This window comes from Chanos chanos, chromosome 4 (genome assembly GCF_902362185.1).
Source record: "Chanos chanos chromosome 4, fChaCha1.1, whole genome shotgun sequence".
Lineage (NCBI taxonomy): Eukaryota > Metazoa > Chordata > Actinopteri > Gonorynchiformes > Chanidae > Chanos > Chanos chanos.
Genome location: NC_044498.1, coordinates 10,692,418 through 10,717,523, shown reverse-complemented (window position 1 = coordinate 10,717,523; position 25,106 = coordinate 10,692,418). Strand labels below are relative to the sequence as shown.

Here is a 25,106-nt window from a genome sequence, read left to right as displayed (position 1 = left end):
ACAGTGTGACTGCAAGTGCTCGGAGAGAGAAATCCTACAATTACTGACTGTTTCATACAGAGTATTTAACACCATTCACTTAGAGCACAAAGAAAAGGTAATTCATTCTCAATCATCCACACGAGTAAAATGCATCCCTATTATAACACAGACATACACACACACACGCGCGCACACACACATACACACACACACACAGAACACATACACACTCAAGACTGATAACCGACGATGACAACCATTAAAGCACAATACGGTGGAGAGAAGTTAATGGCAGATGAAAGAGCAAGATGCACAAAGGTGAAGGTAAGATGGATGGAAAGGGGGAGGCAAAAAAAAAAGCAAAAGAAAGAGGATTAACGAAGGTACATTCAACGAACAGTGGAATTAGGGAGAAAAGAGGCAGAACAGATTTAAAGCCACTTAAATACTTAAATAAAAAAAAAAAAAAACAAGAGGAGATGGGGTTTTTTTTCTTTTTTTTTTGAGTTTTTAATCATTTTCAGCCATTGATCTGAGTGTAGGTTCTCAGTGCAGCCTGGCTCTCAGGCGCACGCTTGGGTGGTGTCGTAGCTGACAGTGTCAGCTTGATCTCCTTCAATCGATGAGTTCATCTCACCGTTTTACAAACCACCTAACGTAAGGGCAAAGGCCCAGAGTCAGGTTTAGAGGATGTGGAGCGTGAGAGTGTTACACCCTGCACACACACACACACACACGCAGGCACTCATGCACGCACGCACACGCACACACAGACACACACCCACACACACACTCATAAACCTGGTCTCTCTCACTTGCTCAATCCAGTCTCTCCCTGCAGATTAAAAAAAAACTTCGTTCTGTTCTCTGTAGAGAAAGTTCACAGTCTGAACATTAATTTTTCCTTTCTCTCCCTTTACGAGGCCATCAGTTTGTCGGCCTCGGGGTACGTAGGATACTTCACAGTCTCAATTTTCTCCTTCACTTTGTAAGAGGGGTAGAGGCCGGTTCGTCCCAATCTGCGGCTGATGCCTTTGGAGTAACCATCCCAGTGGTTTCCGGCCACTCCGATAACATCACCCGGTTCAAGGGGGATCTCCTCGGGACTCCTCGGCTGGTGGGAGTAGATGGCAATCTGGTCGTGTGCGTTTTGGCCGCCGAAATAGTAAATGTCATCCAACGAGTGAAAGAAAGATGAGGCGTCAGGATGAAGAGTCTGCATGATTTCATAAGCAACGCGGCACACCTGAGAGACGGATGGAAAATAAGAGAATTCAAATGAATGGGGGGAGAAAAAAAACGTGTAGAACGGAACGAGTGTTCGAAAGGGGAAAGAGGAGAGAAGACAGAGGAAGATCGTTTTCTTGCTGAAAGCAATGGACTGTTATGATCTTTTCTAAGGTGTCTATTCACAAATGCACTACAAACTCAAACAGTGTAAACACCTAACAACTCATAATTCATTGGTATACCGTTAGTATTTAGTTGTACTTATTTCTTAGTTTACATTTTAAGGGTCATGAGTTGTGAAGTATATGAACCTAAGGAAGACATCCAATAGAAATGTCTAGCCAAAATACTACTAATAATGACTGAAAATGTATGAATGTGAAACGTGAACATACCTAGAGCCTGAATTAGCTGCATTTTCAAGCTTGAGTCAATCAGAGTTTATCAAGTGATTTAAGATCCTTTCTTCCTAATCTTGACATGTATGGGCTAACCAAGTAGCAGATAACAGAAAGAGGAGAGTAATAGATACATGAGGTTGTTCACCTGTGAGGAGAAGGTGCAGACAAGAAAATCAGTCTGTGAGAGGAAATGGATGTCCAAGATCACTCCCCTGAGAGAGTTTTCAGTGTAGCGGTTATGGAGGCCCGCCGACCACGAGATGGAGTTGTCACTGATGAACTCATAATCTGGGTACCTGGGGAATGCGTGCACACACACACACACACACACACACATACACACAGAGGCACAGGCACACAAAGATTAATGCACACATGAGTGCTCACTCAAGTAGACACAAAAACACACACATCAAAGACCCTAGTCACTCACTTGGTCTTCGCCTCCTGCAGTAATGAGGGGTCGTCTGTGGCCAGATAAACACGTTTTTTGTCCACATGAGCCCTTTGTGCCAGGTGCTGGAACTGTTCCTCCACGTGTACCATGTACTCTTCTATAGGATGGAAAGCCGCCTCTGTCCCTACTTTATCTGTACGCCTCACATGAACACTACATGGAAAACACACACAAAGAGAGAGGGGGAGAGAGAGAGAGAGAGAAAGAGAGAGGGAGGGAGAGAGGGAGAGAGAGAGAAGAAGAGTGAGAATTTATGTGTGAAAGAACGAATGAGCATGCTTTACCTAATTAGCAGTGCTGGCCTATGATCAGTCAGTCTGTCCTCAAGGTGCTCGGTGGAACAACAAAAAAACCTTTATTTACACTGAAAATAAACCACTATATGTGCCGAACGTCAGAGAGAAAGAGAGAAAAAAAGATCAGAGAGAGGGAATTAAAGGTGTACTTAGATCGAAAAAAAAATGAAAGGGAAAAGTACACGATGAGAAGTAAAAGAGAGTGCGAAAGCTGAAGAGAGAGAGTGTCTCTGTAGGGTTAGGGAGGACAGAAAGCCTTCCAGGAAAGATTCTACTCTTTCATTCTTTATTCTCTCCTTCTCTTTTTCTCTGATCTGATGAGGCCTTCACCTCCAGGCCCTATCTGCATTCTTCCACCGTGACTGACTCTACCCCACATGCTTTCTCTTATGTCTTTATTTTGTTCCACTTCTCTCTCTCTCTCTCATTCTCTCTCTCTTTCTCTCATTCGCTCCCTCTCTGCCAACATTCTCAGTGGTGCTGAGGTGCTTAGTTGCTGGTAATCAATACCCTCTCTTCTCACTGGCACTGGCGAACACTTTCACACCTTTTAGTTTTGTTCTTGTTTTGTGTAGAGATGGATCCATAGGGGCCTACAGTTTCTTAGCTACATTCTGTCCCAGTTTGCAAGGAGCTTGTTAGTGTGTAGACAATCCCCTCAACTCCTCATTTAGTCAAACGACCAAACCTGGCTCCATACTGTACTTGAAATATACCTGTGCGTTGTAAACATTTATCAAGTGCGAAGGCACAGTGATTTGCCATATGCTTAATGATTTTCAAATAAATAACTTAAGCTTCATTGCTTATTCGGGAAAGTATGGCATTGAAGAAGATTGAGGCAAAGCCTGTATTGAATTTTAAGAAGCGCTGTCTGTTTGACACCCTGACCGTGTCCAGCCAACCTAAGAGATCCATCCCCTAATGACATCCCTCATGACTGTAGGGCAGACGTACAACCAGACAGCCTAACCAGTCAAAGGATCATCTGCACAGCTTGGATCTCAACACCCTGTCAGCCTGGGACCAGGAACACAAAAATATATCATTGTAATCTGTTCAAGCTCATAAATATATTTGACAAGAATCTTGAGGAATTATCTTTGAAAGAACCCCCGTGACACTCCGTACTAAGAAAACCTTTTTGTCTCATCAAAAGGCAAACCGTAGCCTACCATCCACCGCAAACCATGAGTTCGTCTCCTGACAGTAACCTTCTGTCCTAAAATGAACAATAGATAACAGGTTCCTGTGGGGTCCAGAGACTCCACCACTAAACCATTACTTCAGAACATTGAAGACAAAACTTTCCTCACACTGGTACTTCTGTTCAGTCAGCTCCCCAGAGCAGGAAGAAAAAGAGAGAGAGAGTGAGAACGAGAGACGTACTGACGCCAGAGGAGAGAACGAGATCAGGCGGCGGGTGGGGGTGGGGGGTGGGGGTAGACAAAGCGGTAGAGATGCATACAAAAGAGTATGAAGAGTGATGAAGAACAGGCTAATAAGAGAATAGGAGACAGAGAGAGAGAGAGAGAGAGAGTAGGAAAGAACAAAGGAAATGAAAGGGAGAAAAGAGAAGCTAAAAATATGAGGAAGAATTGAAAAATACAGAGATGAGTGATGAGAGTGTAAAGCAGGAGGACTGTGAGCAATGAAAAGAGACAGAGAAAGAGGAGGTAACCGATAGAGGGAATCAGGAAACAGAGAGAGAGAGAGAGAGAGTGTGAATCGAATGATGCAGTAGGAATGGGAGAGAAAGAACAAAGAAAGAAGAGAGGTAGAGGTAGATTTTAGCAGCGGAGAAGTGCTAAGGCAGCTGAAGTATTAACAGTAGTAATGGAGCAATACTGAAGTGGCAGGAATCCTGCTACCTAGTTTCAGCCTGCTACTAATTTTCACTCTCCTGCAGGAAACAGCAGAGAACCCTCTGTACTCAAATATTATTTTGAATTTACTCTGAGTCCTCAAATTTGCTTAGCAGCAATAAGAAACGGCTGAGGAGATAAATGCTAACTGAAAATTGTATTTTTTTTTTGGTTATATTTTGTTGGTTACATTTTATTTTCACCCATTTTGTTTTACATTTTTCTATGTTTATTTCTTGGGATATTGGGATATTTTTCGAGTTGCTTCTGTTGCTGAGTCAAGCTAGCACTGGGTCTTTCTCTTTAAGAATCACTTTGAAGTTTTCGTGACTCGTTCTACCATCCCATTGGCCTGTAGATAGTACAGACTCAGTGTTGTGTGTGTGATGTAATGCTTGGCTGCAAACTGTTGAATTTTAAAATGTGCTCCATTGTCTGTTACCATTTCTTCTGGCCAAATCTAGCGAAGATGCTAAGGAGCTTCTGTATGACTGCACTGCTTGATGTTTCCAAGAGGCTAAGTATTTTCAGCTATTGTGAGTAATAGTCTATAACAAGCAGAGGTAAGTCTTCCCAAATAACTCAGCCAAGTTTGAAGCAAATTTCAGGTAAGGGTATGGTGAGCAGCTCTCTGTGTTGACTCAATTTGTGATTTCTGCAATGTGGGCATCTAATCACCCTCTGTTTCACCGCTTTGCTAAAATGAGGCCACCAGACCACATCTCTATACCTCTTTCTGCTTTTGGTTGGCTCTTACCAATCTGCACTCTGCACTGAGGTTCACCTATAGCAACAAACAAATCAGTAATCACTGGCCTAAATGGGCAATCTGTCTAAGTCTTTATAATTGGTCAACGTGACTAATGGTTTTTGATCAGTAATCAGTCTATATTTTGCATCATGATTATGGAGAGTTATTTGAATTTTTTTTAGCAGTAAATACAATTTTGTTATTTGGAGTCACGTAAGGTAAATTACTGTATCAGTTATTTTGGAGAGAAAAAATGGTTGTTGACTGGTTATCTAGTTGTCTATTAACGCTTATATTCAAGGACCCACTTTTTTGTCAAAAATGTATTTGTTTCTGTTCTCTGAACAATTTTGCTTCCATTTCTGTTCTGCGAAAAGTCTGGTTTGTTTCCGTTTTTTGTTTTCATCCCTTGAACCATTTCTAAACCGTGATACCTACTACTGTTCTATTATTGCTTGGTTCAGCAAATCTGCCACTCACTGTTAATTGCTATACTAATTTTCTGAACCTTCATTGATTTCATTGCATTGATTGTGGTTACTTTAATTACAGCACAGCACAGCAGCAATACTGTAATAGTGAGATAATTGGTAAGATCATTACAGTTTGCTGGTAGAGAGTGGTGGAGGAACAATGAATGTAGTTAATCTATTTCATCAGAATTTGCATCAGCAAAACAACAAAGTACTTGAATATAAATAAATCTATCACATTAACAATAAAAACACATTAAATTCATAAATTGCACAGAGAAAATATGCAAAAAAAAAAAAAAAAGATACAGAGATAGATGGCGAGATAAAGAGGAAGGGTAAAATAAAGAGCTTTAATAGATAGAGTGAGAAACACTGACCCAATGATGGGATGTTTGAAGCCCAGTTTGACACTGGCATCTTTGATCTCTTTCTCAAGCCAGGCCTGTGGACGCACCAGGTATTTCACAAACTGCGAGACCCACCAGACAGAGGGGTCGCCGTGGAGACGATGAAGACGTTCGGCTAGGTCTTCAGGGATGGCCAGGGGTAGGTATGGGGGCCTGGGGTGGAGACTGTCCACGATGGGGAGCTCCACCACCTGCACGTCACGATCATGAGCCTCACCTGACGGAGCCAACAGACAGAAGACATTAGGACCTATAAACATCTCCAAACACCGTGCCCAGAAGCACGGACCTGAGAGGTAGTGAGTGAGAACTAGCCATAAGTCTGTAAATGAGCAGTATTCCCCAATTACTGTGACTTTCCCTCTTCCCTACAGAATCCTCTGCTCTGATCTCAAAAGAAATGTCATTTACATAACTGATTTTACTGAAAATGAACATTTATTTGAAACAAACTGTTTACGAATGAGTGTTTCTCTCCTTTTGTTATGTGCCATCTGTAGTGCTTAATGTAGCGGGGGTAAATCAGATAAAGGTCAAAGAGAGAAAGGAGGGAGGAAACAGAATAAGTCCTCTGTGCTCTAAACATGTATTGTCTGGGGGAAATTTTCTCTTTTTTCCAACAGCAGGGAACTCTTAAATATCCCATTCACTGGCAAAGGCAATGGCAAGGTGACCTCAACACACCGTGGGCTGGATTTACTAAACGTTTTCTGGTGTTTCAGCACGTATAAAGCCGTGAACACCACCACAAAAATCACAGCAGTTGTTTAATAAGTTGGTTGTAGTCTTTAAATGGTGACATAGGTTAGTTGGGGATTTTTGCATGACTGTTCCAATGAATACGCAATTTTTTTTTTTTGGATGTCTCTGCAGGTTTATCAGTTGTCATGGGTGGGAGTCACAAAATAATTGTTAGAGGTTATACAAAGTGTCAGACAAATAGATGGATTTGTGCATTTAATGTGATTTACAAAACTTGACCATAATGATTATAATTCCTTTGACCTTTTAAAATGTTAGAGAGGCATATGTCAACTTCCATGACGAGAAAACTGCAATTATTGCAGCAAGACCCTTTTTCACAGCACATTTTGGGTCATTTTGTTTGCCTTAACTTTTGATGTTCTGAGCCAAAATATCACACAAAAAAAACATTATTTAAAGGCAGGCCCATAACTGAGATGAGATTGCTTGCGGCTGTTTGCACTGATAATTACTGATGACGATTCTTACATCATCCTCAGTAGATCAGGAAACATTTTGCTTGTGTCTTTTTTTCGGCACAAGCAAATTAGCTTCCGTTGTTAGTGTTCACTGTAAATCCGGCCCTCGGTGTAGACACAAACAAACAAATACACGCACGCACACACACACACACACACACATTCCCTGTGGTTCTCTAAGACTGGCAGGTGGCCGGGAGCTGAGATCTGGATGGGACTGATTGAGAAGGTCACACACTCTGAGCCTTAAACACTCTGGAGAGAGCAAGAGCTTTTTCTCCTTCCCCTAACCCAGGCCACATTGGTGAAAGCCAGCAAAAGATCTCTTCTTTTAAACACAACCTTGAAATGCCGTTTCAAAGTTGGAAAGTGAAACATGACTTTGACAGCGTGTAAATATTGCTTCCTGTTCCCAAGCCTGATTTCAATTCATTCTGAACAGCAATAGTAAGGCACTCTGTAAAATTCTGACAGCAACATTAACTTGAGTAGGATTCAGCGTCCATGTTATATAACAAAAAGTACTTCTGTCTGTGTTAATTTTTAGTATGTTGTTTTGTGGAGTGGTTTTACCATCAGTTATCATAGCTAGTGTCTAATTCAAGAGACACTGAGAATGAATAGAACGCTGCAGAGTTAAATGACAATTGTAGTGTACTGATAGTACCAACTGTTTATCGGTGGTTTTTACATTGCACCAAAACTGGCCATTATTGGAGAGGGGAATTTGATCTTAATTGAACAGCTTGCCTGATAAAAAAAAAAACAACAACAACAAAGTTTAACCAGAGTGAAAACCACAAATTAGCACATGAAAACCAAGGAGACAAAAAGGTTCAGTTTCTGTCAAAAACAAGTTACATTGCTCGTCCAATTATAGCGTCTCGTATGACAGGACTGTGCTTTACGAAGATATTAAAAAAAACCAAAACAAAAAAAACCAAAACAAGTGAAATAATCGCTCATTAAAGCACCATTTCAAAGGGCAACTAAACGAACAAAGAGAAGCAAGCTACAGAAACGAGTGGCGCCTTCAGTGGAGAAGAACATGTGAACATGCTTAGAATTGAAATTGATTAAGACATCAAATATTAAAGAGAAGAAATATTCTCAAACCTTGCAATTCTTACATAAGATCGCTGGCAGCCTTTTGCGAGAGGGAAAATTGATTATGTTCTGCCAGTGCCAATGCATCTTTTGAAAAAGCCTCTTCAGACATGTAATGTTTCATCCACCCAACCCACCTCGCTGTATCCCCCTCTTTTAACAATCCCCAACAGTTTAATTAGGAGGGGGAAAAAAGTATCAAAACTTTGTCTCCATCCTCACTATTTCTCAACTTTAAATTTAACACCAGTGTGAATCTGAGTTGTTGAATTTCTCAACATGAAATAGTAATTTCTCTTCTGTAGCGTATGGGAATATCCTAAGTAGCTAAGGTTATAGAGAGGAGCCGATACCTCACCAAACATTTGAGTAGGTGGCAGTTTAAGTCAAAGTTACTTAGAAAATATAAAGTGACATAAGAACAGTGCAAGCTTGCAGCAGTGGTATTTTCTTTGGCATCACTAATTGAATGTTCTGAAGCGCAGTCTATCATTATCTGTCTTGTGTGCATGTGTTACATTTCTATTACAGTCCATGTTAACAATGATATATTTTTGTAATTATGATACATCTTCCAATAAATCCTTCCAAATATTGTTATACTCTGCATATAAGTTGCACACCTGATACATACATACATACACACACACACACACACACACACACATACACACACACACACACACACACATATATATACATAGATAGATACATAGATAGAAAGATAGATATAGATACAGATATAAATGTATTTCATGGAGCAGCTGTGAATTAAGACAAGAATTAAGACAAAGATAAGTGCTGGCAGACAGAACATAAGAAATCTCAAAATTCCTGAGCCGAACAGCTGTTTTAACACCGTGAAGTCTGCTAATAAAAAAAAAAAGAAGAAGAAACGAAAGGAAAAGGCTTGACAACAACAGCTGTATCACAGTATGCTGATGAAGTTACCTTCAGCTAATTTCGCCTACCTGACCAGTGCCCCGTGGAGGCCCCGGCGCGGTCGGTGCACGTATCGCTGACTGGTCGAAACACGGTCTCCCAGCCCCCGGTAGCGTAGCGCCAGTTGTGCGACTCGAGGATAAGCGTGCGTTGTGTCCCATAGGCGATCATGAAGCAGTAGACAACATGATGGAGCTGGCAGCCATAGCCACAGCCCTTGTTAATGTTACAAACCAGCTTCCTTGCTTTACTGCAGTCCTGTGGATTCTAGAAAAACAGTAGAAAAGGAGTAAACTTGAAATTTTTAATATGTGGGGTTTGGTATGGTTGAAATGCTCAAGAAGAATACACTATATTTAGAGCTATTCTTTTTGGTCAGCCAGATACAGAAATTTTTGGTGAATATAACCAATGTGACATAAATGTCTTCGGTGAACTAGCATTTCAGGTCTTTTCCTCTATGCTTTTGAATTTGCCGTACTCTCTTTTGCCGCAAACAACAGCCTGTCATGTCTAGTGATGTTTTAGTGAATTTTCACAAAATCCCATAATCTTGGATGAAAGAAGACTGGGAGGGGGGGGGGGGGCAATCCAGACGGCCCCCGTGGTGCTTCATCCAGCAGAGATCTAAGGGAAAAGACTGATCACAGACCTGTTTGTATTGGCTTCTTACTAACAAAATACACGTTTAGCATTCTGCATCTCTTTCTCGCTCTCGACTGTTTTGTAGAACAGGCACCCATATGAAACAGACAGACAATGAAACATATTGAAAAGTGCAGAGCCAACTGGATTCACTGTTACTTTCAAAATCCTCTGAGCTAATGCTACCCACACAAGCATGTGAAAAAACAGATGCTCCCCCCCCCCCCCACAAAACAAATGTGCTTCTCTTTATTCAGTTATTCAGCAGTGGATGGGTGCTCATAATCAAGCTGCCTGGCACCGACCTGACTACTCAGATCAATGGTTGCTTTAAATAAAGCAACTGAAACTTCTTAACTTAATTAAACCTTGGGCAGGGAAAAGTTTACTGTAAATATTGTCCTTTCCTTACCCATGGGTGAATAGTTAAGGTGAGATTTTCGAAGATTATCTTGATTTTGATTTGAGATTAAAGAACTGAGATTTAACTTTGGCTTGCCCTACATTTGGACCCAAATCTTCTCAGTTGTTCACATACAGTAACCTAAAACAATGTATTTTTTTCTGAAACCCTATCACTACAATGGCCAGAATTATAGAATCAAAACTCCACACACTCAGCACAAAATTAAACACTGACTCATAATCTGTATAAAATGCTCCTGATATCAAATCAATGAGTTAAAATATTCACATATGGAATTACATCAGTATGCTATTATACACTGAAACTATTAACACTCCTTTGAAAAAAAAGAAAAGAAAAGAAAACACACACACACACACACACACACACACACACACACAACCATCAGAATCCATCAGCGCTGATCAATTGTTTTTATTATATAAACATACAAAAGCTAACAAAAACTATTTTTTAGAAATCTGAAATGATTCAAACACAAACAAACAAAATAAATATCTAAAACTACGCTGTCTTTGACACCTATCATTCGTTTTTTTTTTGGTCTCATGGCCGTGACAGATTTGTTAATATATTCCATCACTGTGTCACACAGCTATGCTGTAATTATCAAGCCTCATTTGTTCAACTTCACACCCTGCATGACCTCAGGAAGCGCAGCTAGAAAGATCATTTCAAAAACTTAACTGAGTTTACCTGTGGAACAGAAGACAAATCTAAATTTCTGTCTAAGGGGAGTTAAAATACAGAATGCACTCAATTACATGTATTTTATGAGTTATGTGGCCCAAGGGTGACTCCACATTTCCAGTTTATCTTCATCAGTAGAGAACCTTACATAACATTTCTTATGAATAGGAGAAAAAAAAAAAAAGAAGACAAAACTGATGAGCGCGTATAAAATGCTTAGCAAACAAGGTCGTGGAGAGAATAACAATGAGGGCCTTGCCGATACAGAGAACGGTGGTCTGCACAACTAAAAAGAGATCAGTCAATAATCAGCTGCACTCAGTTGGTCTGTTTTTTGGTCCCTGTAGTTTCTAGCAGCTGTACAAAGCTGTATACCAATCAAACCGCATAAAGCCATGGGAAACAAATGGGTGTCATTTTAACAAGGGCCAAGGGTGTGTGTGTGTGTGTGTGTGTGTGTGTGTGTGTGATTGTGTGTATGTGTGCGAGAGAGAGAGAGAGAAAGAGAGAGAGAGAGATGAATATCCACAGTTGTGCATTATCAATGTGGAGTATGGCTGTAAACAAATAATAACAGAATCCATAAGTAGCCGGATCCATTTTCTGCCATGGCGGGTGAGACAGCATTACGTTACAAACATTTCCCTCGACACAACGGACAAGCCTGGCCCGAGGAACTTTAGTTTGTGTTGTTAAGATAAAGAGGGAGATGCAGAAGGAGAAAAGGACAGACAGTTAGAGAAAAGTAAATGGATAGAGACAGAGAGTGGACAGAGAGGAAGACAAACAGAAAGACCAAACAGGGAAAGATAGAAAAGGGGACCTTCACCGTCAACAAAGATGGATGGCATGAGAGAGAAAGAGAAAGACAGATAAGCAAGTAGAGAAAGAAAAAAAAAGAAAGAAAAGCACATTCAGACTCGGAAAGAAATTCTTTGCTATCCAGAGAGACAGAAGACTGCGAGGCCTGAGCAGAGAGCTTGTATTCATCTGAGAGATAGGGAAACACATTGGATGTGATGAGCGATGAATGAATCATGGCAGAGAGGTAGACACCATACCCTCAGCAATGCCGACAGCTACTGTTACACACACACACACACACACACACACAAAGAGACACACACAGACACAGATGCACACACATACAAGCACATACACACACACATGCATAGCCTCACAGACACACCCACCCACACATACACACAAGTGTGTACACACTCAAATGGAGATGCTATACCCTCAGCAACGCCGACAGCCACTGTTAACACTGTCGCCATCATGACCCAGACAGACAGAGCATTTTTGGCGTTTTACACACACACACACACACAGATACGCACATACACACACACACACACACACACACACACACACAGTTTGTATTTGCAGATATTAAAAATAGCAATGGGAGGGAGCAGAAAGTGCTGGTTGAAGAACTAGTCAGTCTGAATGTTAAGTAGAGCATTAGACATTGGACTAAGGCCAAACAAAGTAGCCCCACATATGTTTAGAATTTCAGTACAGAAAGAGTTTCTTTTTAATCAGTCCTTGATGACACTAACATTAAATTAACTGCAAAAACAGATGGCTTTAAAAGGTAGGTGAGAGATAGTCAAGGCTGAGTGCCAAACACTTGACTCTCCAGTTCACTTTTAAAGATGGAGTTAAAAATGTGACTCATTAAAACGTGTGCATCCAAACGCATGTGTTTATTAATGTACCTGGAGGTAAGAGATTCTGTTTTGCACCAGATTGGAGAGGTCTTTGGCCTCTTTTTCTCTCCAGTCCCCGGCTCCATCTGCCTGGCCGAGGTAGTATAGATCAGTCATAATGGACCTGTGAACACACACACACACACACACACACATACACTTTGTTATAGTTCATGATGACTAGTTTCAAAGCGTGCATGTCTCCTCAAATGACCCTGGTCTGACCACCACCAGGGAAGCAGGAACGTTCAACAAACATAACACAATGAGTTTACGGTCAGTGCGTGAGTGCTTTGGTCAACAAAACATGACCCCAAACAGTCGCATTGATTCATTACATTACTGCAGCCGCTCCCAATTAAACTAACACTCCACACATTACGCGTGCATGCACCTATCCAATCATACACAAATCATGCGTGCATGCGTCCACACACACACGCACACACACAGACGCACACACACACACACACACAGACACAGACACACACACACACACACACACAGAAATGGATCATTATACATTAGCGGTGTGCTTAATGGCTGTCAGTGGGGCGTCTCAAGGGAATCTTTAGCATAAATATCTGAGACTTTTAGCATGTGACTGACTATCCTATGGGAGCAACACAAACATCACCATCAACAACACATAATCTGAATGAAGACGCCTTCAGCGTGACTACAGATCTAAAAGTTACCAATATTAAAGTCATTTCACATCACTTTACCTCATCTCTCCCTTCTCCTCGATATTCTGCACGGTATGTAAATGAACTGGCACAAACTCTATTGTCAGATAATAAATTGAAAGATTAAAGACTAAAGGCTTTAATATGATTCACCATTAACAAACAAATTTACCACTATCAGTTCTATTTTTGTTTAAATGAGACAGCTTATTATTAAATATTGATGGTGTGTTTAAATTTCACAGACTTTTTCTTAAGTGTGTGTGTGTAAGTATGCTGAGTCATTCATTTCTTATTCTTTTCTTTTTCTTTTTTTTTTTTTTTCCTCACAACAATGAAAATCAGTTTAAAGGTCATAAGTAGCCTGTCGAATGAAGAATTTCCGGATGCTGGCATTTACGAGATGAGGGCTATTTGTACTTCATTTATAGCACAATTCAGATGCTGTTTGTTTCCACACCAAAAGGAATCGACACTAATTCTATGATTCCAGAAACTGTAAAGATGGACGAAAGAAAGATGGAGCAAGAACAAAAAGGAGAGATTTATCAAAAGTAATTATATTTTACATACCAGCCACCATGGAATACATCTACAGTTGGTAAGTATATGTTGTGTGTGTGTGTGTGTGTGTGTGGATCAGACTGGTGATGTTGACATACCACCATAGAATACATCTACAGTTGGTAAATATATGGTGTGTGTGTGTGTGTGTGTGTGTGTGTGTGTGTGTGTGTGTGTGGATCAGACTGGTGATGTTGACATACCACCATAGAATACATCCACAGTTAGTAAGTATACATATATTGTGTGTGTGTGTGTGTGTGTGTGTGTGTGTGTGTGGATCAGACTGGTGATGACATACCACCATAGAGTACATCCACGGTTAGTAAGTATATGTTTTGTGAGTGTGTGTGTGTGTGTGTGTATATCAGACTGGTGATGTTGACAATGTTTGCTCAGTGTATGCAACCAGTGCAAACAGGAGAAAAAAAAGCACAGAGCCCACCGTCTCCTCGCCGCGGGACTGGAAATGAATAAACAGATAGACATTCTCTGCTCCAACGGGGAGCTTTTTCAATTTGAGGCGTCTGCGGCGATGGGATTCCCTGACTTTTCCTGGCGTATCGGGCGAACAGAGAGAGAGAGGGAGGGAGAGAGAGAGAGAGAGATGAGCCCTGAGGCGGTGAAGGTTTGGCGGAGCGGCACTGAGCGCTGATTAGCCACTCAAATAGGGGGGCAATTACTGTCCCATTTACAATTAACCAATACATCAACAGGCAGAGTGAGAAGTGAAGTGTAAGAGAAGGAAACAGAATGAAGGAGAGAGCAAGAAAGAGAGAGGAGGAGAAAGAGAGAGAGTGAGAGAGGGAGATAGAGTGACAGAGAAAGAGAGAGAAAGGGAGATTGGGTGGGAGATAGCCCCTGGACTGGAGCTCTTTGGGAGTCACCTCCTCCTGGCCTGGCCCGGCCTGTAACGCCGGTCGACGGGGAGGGGTAAGGTTCTGTTAGGACGGGGCTGTTCGACCAGTGGTTCACAAAACCCTGGGGGTTCATGACGGCACTGTCAGGGGCTCATCAGATTGTGACGAAAATATGAATGTCAAATTACATTTACTTGGTTAAAATCTTAAGAGGGTACTTGAGGAAATAAATTTGGCTAGAAAGCGTTCAGCTGCCAAAAAAAAAAAAGGTTGGGAACCCCTGTGTTAGGAAATTGGATTGTATGCTGTTGTTGTTTTGTTTTCTGGCACTCTGACATAGCTGTCTATATCGCTACTCCAGCTACAAGTGAATTATACCAAGCAGCATTGAAGGCTTCTGACACCATTCATATCAAATATTGTTTAGTCCCCACAGATACATCAAAAAAACAAACAGCTTCCTGATTTCCTGACTCAGTACCTCTGAAGCATGTGTGTTAAGACAGAGGCTCTGTGAATAAACCTTTCCACGTCAGTGACGAGAGTCTACGGTTTCAGTTTGATTCTATGTCACAGCGTACAACACTCGACACTGTAATCAGCCTTTGTTGAAAGCTGGTTAAGTATTAATTATGAATTATCATACTTGACTACAAATAGCTTTGAACTATAATTGCAAGACACTGTGAAGTTATGTGAATATGGTCTTAATATTCTGTCCCTGATCTGTTTTGAAAGCTACTCCCATATCATCTTTATATGTCCTTGAAAAGACAATGCTAAAGATGTATTATTGAACATGTCTATAAATTAGACAAAAGCGTGGTAATGAGAGCCAAAATTAGGTTATGAAGTACTAACAAAAAAATGAACTGATGATTTATTGAAAGCGTCTGATCCTAACCCCTAACTCAGAACATTAAAATCAGACGCTTAATTGTGCTAGAGTAATGCACAGGAACCATAGAAAAGACACATCAGTTAAACTTGAGTCTCTACCCAATACTCAAATTCTTAACGCTGAATTCTACACACAAATAAAATAGTTTATAATTTTACTGCTCCCTATTTTCTCTCACCGAAGGGTAATCTACAAAACAGGATTTCTCAATCAACCAGATCACATCAGCCAAAAGTCAAAACTGTCCAGTAGGAGAACAGCTAAGCATTATCAGAGTCTTGACTTTCAGCTAAAGTTATCTGGCTTATGGAGAAGAGAAAAAAACCCCCCAAAAAACATACTTCCTGGAATACCCTGTCCATGGTCAAAGAGGTGAGGTATTTCATGTGTTTGTGTGGCGTTTGACTCTGTGCAGGGGTGTGTGTATGCGTGTGTGTGTGTTTGTGTGTTTGGTGGGGGTGTGTGTGTGTGGGGGGGGGGGGGGGGGGGGGGGGGGGCTCTGACCTCTGCTGGTGACCCAGGTCCTGCAGAAACACGTCTGTTTGTGTCTGTCGTTCAGCTGCGCCAGCGTGTCCCAGCTTCTTCACTTCACTGCGCACAAAATACCAGAGCTCCCTCATGCCGTTCTCCACCTTTCTCCTCAGCTCCTCGTGCTCCCGTCCCGGTCCCACTACGGCAGGGGGGAGAGACGGAAGACAGGAAGGGCAGAGTGAGAGGAGAAAGAGCAGAGAGAAGCAGAGATGAGAAAATGAAAGAGAACGAGAGAGGTAAAGACCTGTCAGGCTGATGTGAGGGTAACTAAGGAGCCGTCCCACATGTATAGTGTTCTCTTACACTGTTCTCTGGGCTGGGAAAAAAAAGCGCTCCAACTTAAATTTTTAAGGCAACCCACTGCATAGTGAATCCTCTGAATTTACTCAATTTATGTGCAGAGACATTCTCAATTTGGGGGCAGGAAAGTTCTCTCAAAAAGTAATCTTATCTATACCTAGGAGTTACCTGGATGATTTTGTTTACAAAATGAGGCTATATATATTTTTTTTTATTATTTATTTATTTATTTATTTATTTATTTTGTAGAAAAGATGCACTTACAGACTACAAGCTGTAACACAGAACCATAGGGCTGTTTACATGGTGTAATGTGATTCACGCTGAACCAAATACCAGCCTGCCAGCCTCATTCACCTCTGGGTTTTTAGTCCGGTATATTTCTCTTTCCTTTTACCCCATTCTCCCTCTACTTTGCCCTGTTTCAGACCCTCCCCTTCTCTATTTCCCACTCAGTTTCAAGGTTATGACTTGACCCTGTTTCCCTTTCTCCATTTCTTCTCCTCATTTTTCTCTCTTTCTTCTTCTTCCTCCTCCTCTTTCTTTCCGAATCTTCCGTTTTCTTATCCCTTTCTTTTCTTCCCACCACTCCCCTTGTTCTCTGTTCTGCCTTTAACTTGGTCTCTTTCAGTCCTTTTCATGAGAGGGACCTGACCCTATTTGTGTAACCTTGTTTGGTTTATTTCTGTTTCTTTTACATTGTGAAGTGACACAGGAAGAGATCATAGAGACTCCGCCAAGGTTAATGAAAGGAAGTGACCTGGTTGGAAGAGCCACCTTCCAGCTCTGATTACACTGATGGACTCTGGGAAAGAGAAGGAGTGTAACAAGAGAAGATCAAAATCTGGGATTATCAATATCAATATCTTCTTTTTATATTCTTTATCTCTCTCTCTCTCTCTCTCTCTCATTTCTGCACAAGGATTTTATTTTTAGGTTTGCTTATCCTACTGCAATAGAGCACAGATGACCCTGATTTGCCCTCTGTCTCTACACACACATAAAATATACACAGTCATACACGAAAACAAACATACTGTTATATGTATACGTACTTATTAATGCACATGTATTGAATTACTTATAAACATACAGAGAATAAGCAGATATGCTCTGACCTTACCTAGACACACACACACACACACACACCCTGAGGCACTATATTCTGATATCAGCTTGTGGATGAGCCATCTTCATGTCTAACTGTCGTTCTTTAACATTTCCACCACACAGCTATGAGCTGAGACAATGGCTTAAATGAAGTGGTCACATTTTCATTTTCAGTCATCAAATTTAGCCTCCCTCAGAAGGAGCTCCCCTGCTCTGCAGCAAGGACATTCTCTGCTCACAGCACACTGCTGATTTATGAGTCCTATCTCCGGAGCTTCAACCTCAGTCCTTCACCTTAACAGATCAAAATCTATTGGAACAGATTTCCAACCCTCCTATTGCACCAGGAGACCGACCTATCATCAAATAACATATCAACCACCTGAGCTAAAATCACTAAGAGCCTGAGAAAAGCGTCAAAGTGTGGAGATGAAGGGCCGTCTTTAACCCCTGCAGCTGAGCCATCCAGCCGGCTGTGCTTAACGGCCTGAGCAGAGCCCCAGTGGCGTCGGCTTTAGGGCCTTTGTAAAAGCCTTTTTGCGGATGGTGTTCCTACCATCTCCAGATAGTCTCTGGTAGTTCTGGATCTTCTGTTTAGCTTTGCTCAGCTGTTCTTCCAGAGAACGCAGCCTCCCTGCAGCCAGGGCCCCCTCAGACTGATCCTCAGGTATCCTACATGGAGAACACAGAGAACGTGTGAGAGAGAGAAACTGTGTGTGTGTGTGTGTAGTCAAAGGTATATTGGTCAACTAAAAAGTCATTTTCTTAGCCCTTAGTCCAAGTATGGGAAGCAAATTGTTTAACTGGGATGTGTCAAAATGAGAAAGAGAGAGAGAGAGAGAGAGAGAGAGAGAGAGAGAGAGAGAGAGAGAGAGAGAGAGAGAGAGAGAGAGGGAGGGAAAGGGACACAGAAACAGAGACAGAGAGAGAATATGTGCTTGATTCAGTGTAGCTTGAACAGAAGCCATGAAAAGAAGAAAGCATCAAAGCACACATATATTCAAGACCACTCTATTTGTGGTACTCAGTAAATTTGCCACTAAAAATCTCTTAAAGCCTAATTGCTAATTACGGTTAACATTATATTTCTGCTATTTTTAATCCTATTTGACCAAACATTCTCTAATATGTTTCATCTGAGACAATTCCTCTAATGAGCATTCATACAGACAACATGCTAAAATGTTGCTTACAGTTTTGTGTTCATTAGGAAACATAGATTATCCTTTGATCAAGGAAAAGCTCGTTGAATGATAACATTTTCATGAATGTTTAAATTCTGTGTCACTGCAGTTGATAAATGTTTCCATTTTTATTCACAGCATGTAGCCTTTAGTAAGACCAAAATCAACATGGTACACACAGAATTTCTGTTTGTGCTACATGTTCATATAAGAATATCATATTAATATTCATTTACGTCTAGTGCTTAAACGTCGGGAGACTGCTTCCACATTAAAACCAAAAGCAAATTAATCAAGGCAAAAAAAAAAACAAAAAAAAAAAAGCAAGAAAAAACACAACAACAACAAAAATGTATATTCTTAGCTCAGTTATGCGCTTCTTTGCGCCTTCTTTGAACTATTCTTTGAACTTCTTTCTACTCAGACTTGAATAAATATTCAATTCAGTCCCTCACGGAGGGGAGCCTGAGAGGGTAAAGTCGGTGAGCTCAGGTGGAAGAAGGAGAAGGTCCAGCTGAGGAGCACAGCACTCCAGAGAAAATGGGAGAGAGAGAGAGAGAGAGAGAAAAAAAAAAGAAAAGAGAGAAAAACAGGGAGTGTGTTAGCCCCAGGCTCAAGCCATTGTGACATGCAGCAGGTGAGACCCCCACATACCAGCTGTTTCCCTGGACAACACCGTCATATACCACGGTCGTCTCTCATTGGCTCATTTCACTCTGACTGCGGTGGAATTACCATGAAGTTCACACCGGGATCCAATCATCTTTCATCTTCATGAAAATGCATGTGGTGGAGACATACTCTATTGGTTTGAGATGTTATATGCTTCCTGTGTACTTCAAAGGTGTTCTCAGAGGCCAGAGAGTCCAGCTTTTCATTACACACACACACACACATATATATATATATATATATATATATATATATATATATATATATATATATATATATATATAAATGTGGAAATGTGCCCTGGGATCTTAAGATTAAAGCGTGCTATATACATACATTACGTTACTGCATCAAGGGACAGTGTTCACGAAGCTGATCTTTCACTTCCACTGTAGTCTAAAACTTGTATCATGTCCAACTATGGGAAAATGTATTGGAGTGTGTGTGTGTGTGTGTGTGTGCGTGTGTGTGTGTGTGTGTTTGTCCACATGTGGTATTCATTGTGGCACTGTCGAACTAAACGTTCCCACGAGGATAAAAAAAAAAAAAATCAATGATAACTAGAGGGAACCTGGAGGGGACCTTTTTGTTCTTAGTCAGTACTTACAGTGAAACCAAAGTCACGGAAAAGTTCCCATGAGGAACCTGTATGAGTTGATCATGTATGTGTGTGTGTGTGTGTGTGTGTGTGTGTGTGTGTGTGTGTGTGAGCTTCAAAAACCTGACCCTTCCCTGGGACAGTCTAACTAGTATTGACATGGTTCTAGTCCATAGTCCCTATGGACTAAAACTATGTCAATACTAGTTAGTTTGGATGAGATTGGGATTTAGAGGACTACTGGCTGAGAAATGGAACTGCAGTACAAGTCATTAATTACCACAGTAATACTGGAACCAAACTACTCCAGTCACACGACAGAACTGCATATGACGGCTTTAGAAACATATGCACAACACATGCCGGATTTTGTCTCGACGCGCTTTAGGGGAAAACATTCTACACACTGCTACATGCAAAACAAATTCATGAATAAACTAAGTCTCTCCCTCTCTCTCTCTCTCTCTCCCTCTCCATCCAGACATAATTTGTCTTTGGATTGGATTCACCCCTCACTCATTCTCAGACAGCTCCCCCATGGTGACATTAATCCATCCATTCCCTCATCCATCCTCTTTTCTCTCCCTCCCTTGTGCTTCCCTCCCTCATTAGGGAGCTTTCAGCCTCTCCTGTGCCAAAGTCGCTCTCAGCTTGGAACGTCTATTGCCTAATGCATCATCCTCCGCCTTTCTGAACCCTCCTTCACTCCCGTTGTATCATTCCCTCCTCCGCTTGCGTTTATGCCCTCTCATCCTCAGTGCCCCTACGTTACCCTACCCTCACCCCTCGTTACTCCCCTCCAAGACGCCACCTCCCTCTGTCCTTAAGCTCTTACCGAACAACCGACGCGCTCAGCGTCTCTTACCTAACGCCCGCCCAACACACTCAACGCCTCAGTCCTCATTCCTGTGTCCTGGTGTCTCGCCCTCTGTCCTTCCTTCACCCTTTTGCGCACTCCGCGTCTTTTTTACTTCCCCTTATGGCCCCTTCTCCGCACCTCCCTCGCTCCCCTCTGCTCTCCACTGGCTCCAGTCATGCTCTCCTCAGCAAAACTGTCACTCATTTTCTCCTCCGCTGTCAGGCCCCTGCACCAGCAATGTCATCTGTCATTGTGGGCATGATGAAAGGAGGGACAGGGAGGGAGGGAGGCTATAGTATATGGAGGTGGAAGGAACGACAGAAAAAAGGAAGGATAAAATGAGAGGGGAGAATATAGAAAGGTAGATATGAGATTCGTATAAAGGATAAAAAAAAAAGGGGAGAGAAAGACCAGGAAAAATCAGGATAGCCTATGTGCAGGAAAGAGAAAAGAGACAGGAGCTTATTCCACTTTCATTGCTTCAGTTTATCTGTGTTGATTTCAATGTGCAGAATCTGATTACGCGTATATGAGCGATGGGTGTAAATTTCGGGACTGGGTTCTGTGCACTGCACTGTCAGCACCCATGCAGAAGAGGGGCTTAAGGATGACAGACAGCTCCTTAACAGCCTAGATGCTTCCATTAGAGCCCTTAATATTAAGATACGAGGACGAAACTCTCCCTCTCTCTCTCTCTCTCTGAAGTCAGTGGCTGACAGCACAGACTGACACATACTGTCAGTGACAGAAGAGTAAACTAGTGACAAGTTACAATCATGAAAAATGACTCACAAATACCTCCGCAAAAAAAAAAAAGAAAAAAAGAAAAAGAAAAACCCACGTGCGCAAACTAAAGGACACTGTAACTTAGTACATCACACACATACACGCACACGTACACACACACACACAAACACACACACACACACACCTACACACTCCGTAGGCTGCCATCTCAGTGCTGGTAAACTCTTGTGTTTGTTTAGTATTGTTCATATTTCTAAAAACTCACAGTCAGGTTTCAATGACCTGAGATATTCTTTGCGCATTTATGTTTTTATAAATCAACCCAAACAAGTTGACAGAGAGACAACTGAAAGAATGGCCTTGAATCTTTCCTTTGACCCCATCCAAACGTGCTGTCAGCCTTCTCCGCTACTAGGCTATGCTGCTGCTACACTACAGAACTGCACACACACACAAAAACACACACAAGCATAAAGGAGGAGAGAGAGAGAGAGAGAGAGAGAGACAGAGACAGAGAGACAGACAGACAGAGAGAGACTGAGAGAAACAGAGAGACTTTGTTTAGTCAAGAACTTCAAAATATTCAATCTTCGACAGCAACTATCGCTGTAAAAAATTCTCTGGTTGTAAAACTTCTAACTAAAACTTTCTGAAGGAAAACAACAACAACAACAACAAAAACAGGCAATAAAAAGACAATAGCTTGGAGGCAGTGTCTAAGTAATGGTGTCCTGTCTGGTGGTATCACAGGAGAACAAAACAGAAGTGGCACAGGTGTTTAATCAGACACGCAAAATCACTGACACTGACAAAAAACAAAAACAAAAACAAAAAAAAAAACAAGAGCCGCGCACATAAGCAATGAAAGGAAAATCAATACAAATTTTCGATGGCTGTTCCCACCCACTGAACATATCATTTCCAAAGCTGCCGCCCTAAGGTTTCCTTCACAAGAAACAAAAAAGAAAGAGAGAGAGAGAGAGAGAGAGAGAGAGAGAGAGAGAGAGAAGAAAAAAAAGTTTGTTCCCGTCTTCAGTTTCATTTTCAAACAAAAAAAAAAGTGTGTTCTACTTTCTGCTGATGCATTGAACTGAGTGATGAGTGAACATTCTATTCTATTCAAGATCGATTCTGTTGCATATTGTATTTCATTCTATTGTCCTTCATTCTACAACCAGCTGTGAATAATTACCAAAGGTAGAGCTTTCATCTGACAACATGTCAGGTGTGTGAATGGGTGCGAGCGTGTGCGTGAGTGCATATATCATATGGAAATGCAAACATTGTGAAAACACGTCTAACCGAATGAGACACGATGTGGTGCATGAAGCTGTGATGGGGGTGTGTTTGCATGTGAGCGTAATCAGTGTATCTCCACTGTAAACATGTGAGTAAATGAGATTTGGCAGCAATCTGAGGGTAAAGCATACCCATGCGACAGAACTGGGTCAAACACAGATCTAAATGAATGAATTGGAAAGCAAAAAAAAAAAAAAGTAAGAGAAAATTAACATTTGTAAACATTATTTAGCATTACTGAACACACTAAGAGACCGGACTGAACACGTGAAATGTTCTTGGTGCCCCAATGACTCAATTTCAGCCTTTAAATATTCCATCCGCCACAAAGAATATTTTTTCTCCTTGTTGAATACCAATGAGGGGGACAATATGACTAAAATGTTTTGGACAGGTCCATGGATTAGGTTATGGATTTTTTGCCATACAGTTTAAAAACCCAGTCAAATGCCTTTAAGGGAGATAAAGAGGAAGCAGCAGGTGCCCTGCCTCTCAATGAAAGACTGGAGTACACAACGTACTCTGGCCTCAGTGAACCGACATAGACTGGGCATGTGTAGAAATCATTCATTTTTAATATACTTACTGTATTATACGCAAATGCTCTGAAATCACACTGGCATCACAGCATTTACACTTAAATTTTAGTTTCACGTGCCTCCCTTCAACATCTCTCTCTCTCTCTCTCTCTCTCATATACTCTTTCTCCTCTTCTGACATTATTTTGGTCCTCTGTTCTCAGTGTCCTTTTAAACTCTCTCTATCCCTCTATTCCTCCTTGTTCTGTGTTCCTTCCAGCAAGTCTGGTTACCTTGGCGACTCAGTGATCCTATCAATCACGTAACACGGATACACATACACACACACAAACACACACACACACTCACACACACACACACACACACACACACACACACGCAAGGTAGGACATGATAAAACTGAGCTTTTAACATTTAGATCTGTAATACTGATCATCTGGCCATTTGCTTTTAAAAGATCAAACAATTGGTCTGACTTTTCTCTTGTTACAAATCAGATTAATTCAATTTTGAAAATTTCTGTCTAGATATATTGATGGCATTATTGTAACAACGACAAACAATGGGAATGTTGGAGTTGTGCTTAAGAAGGTTTACAGGGATTTGATTTGATATAATCTTAGTGATGATGCCTTTAATGCTGCACCATTTTACAACATAACCATCCGTGTCTAAATGCTTCATTTACAATATGCATCAAGATACAAAATTCAACTATTCAGTTCCTCCTGAAAGGGGGGCCTAAATTAAGCACCTGAGGAAAAAAACAAAAGATACATGAAATGTGTTACTTTTGATAAAATAATCATATGTAAATTATGAAAATGTCTTCGGTTACCTTCCTATTTTCTACATTATTATATCATAATCCATTGAACACTCCAGCTCTCAGGAAAGTGTTATTAAAACAGCAAAATGGGCTTTCCACGAAAGTGAAATCACATTTATGAACACACCAAGCTCATAATCTGCAAATCAATTCTGCATACAGCCTACTTTCTGTGCTGGTGATTGACCTATTCTACCAGGAACCTTGAAGGTTGCTTCTTCATTAAGTTATTTTTCCTTGGCATTATGCAAACCTGGCTTACAGTGTGTCAAGCATTAAGATTCACAACCCAGTCTGTGTTATGACAGAACAAAGTCTCTACATTGACGCCTATGCCATGGAGAAATTCTTTAGCAGCCTGTTTTGTCATATGTCACAATACCATCTTCATGACAATGTAATACCTGTCAAAACTGGAGAGTCGTTTGAGATGGGCGAAACACATTCACGACACATGACACCTTTCACAATGTGTTGCGTTCACACTATCAGTAACACAACATGGTGACCTTAACACGCACTCCCCATGCCATTTAAGCTCTTCACACCACACCCCTCAACCCCCACACAACAAACTGTCCCTTTGCCCCTCCCCCGGGTGGGTTACCGTAGCGACTGAGCCATACGACGCAAGTCTTCGTTCTGTTGTTTGAGGCGCTCCAGCTTGGTGAGTATCTTGGCGAGCTCGCGACTCGAACGAGGGGGTCGTTCGCTGTCCTTCACCAGGTGACCGCCGATGTAGAAGAGCAACGTGCCCCAGGCCAGCAGGACCAGCGCTATCCAGCGCCAAGAACCAGTCCATGGCCGCAT

The 25,106-nt window shown here is 41.4% G+C and overlaps 1 protein-coding gene across 1 annotated transcript; it reads right to left on the bottom strand.

Moving 5' to 3' along the window:
* Positions 1-898: 898 nt before the first annotated feature.
* On the bottom strand, positions 899-25,106 carry fut8b (fucosyltransferase 8b (alpha (1,6) fucosyltransferase)). The gene is made up of 9 exons (XM_030772746.1): positions 24,904-25,106; positions 18,126-18,241; positions 16,133-16,298; positions 12,624-12,738; positions 9,167-9,404; positions 5,836-6,082; positions 2,047-2,223; positions 1,759-1,909; positions 899-1,228 (listed from the first exon to the last, which is right to left on the bottom strand). The coding sequence occupies exons 1-9, from the start codon at positions 25,104-25,106 to the stop codon at positions 899-901; spliced, it is 1,743 nt and encodes a 580-aa protein (XP_030628606.1).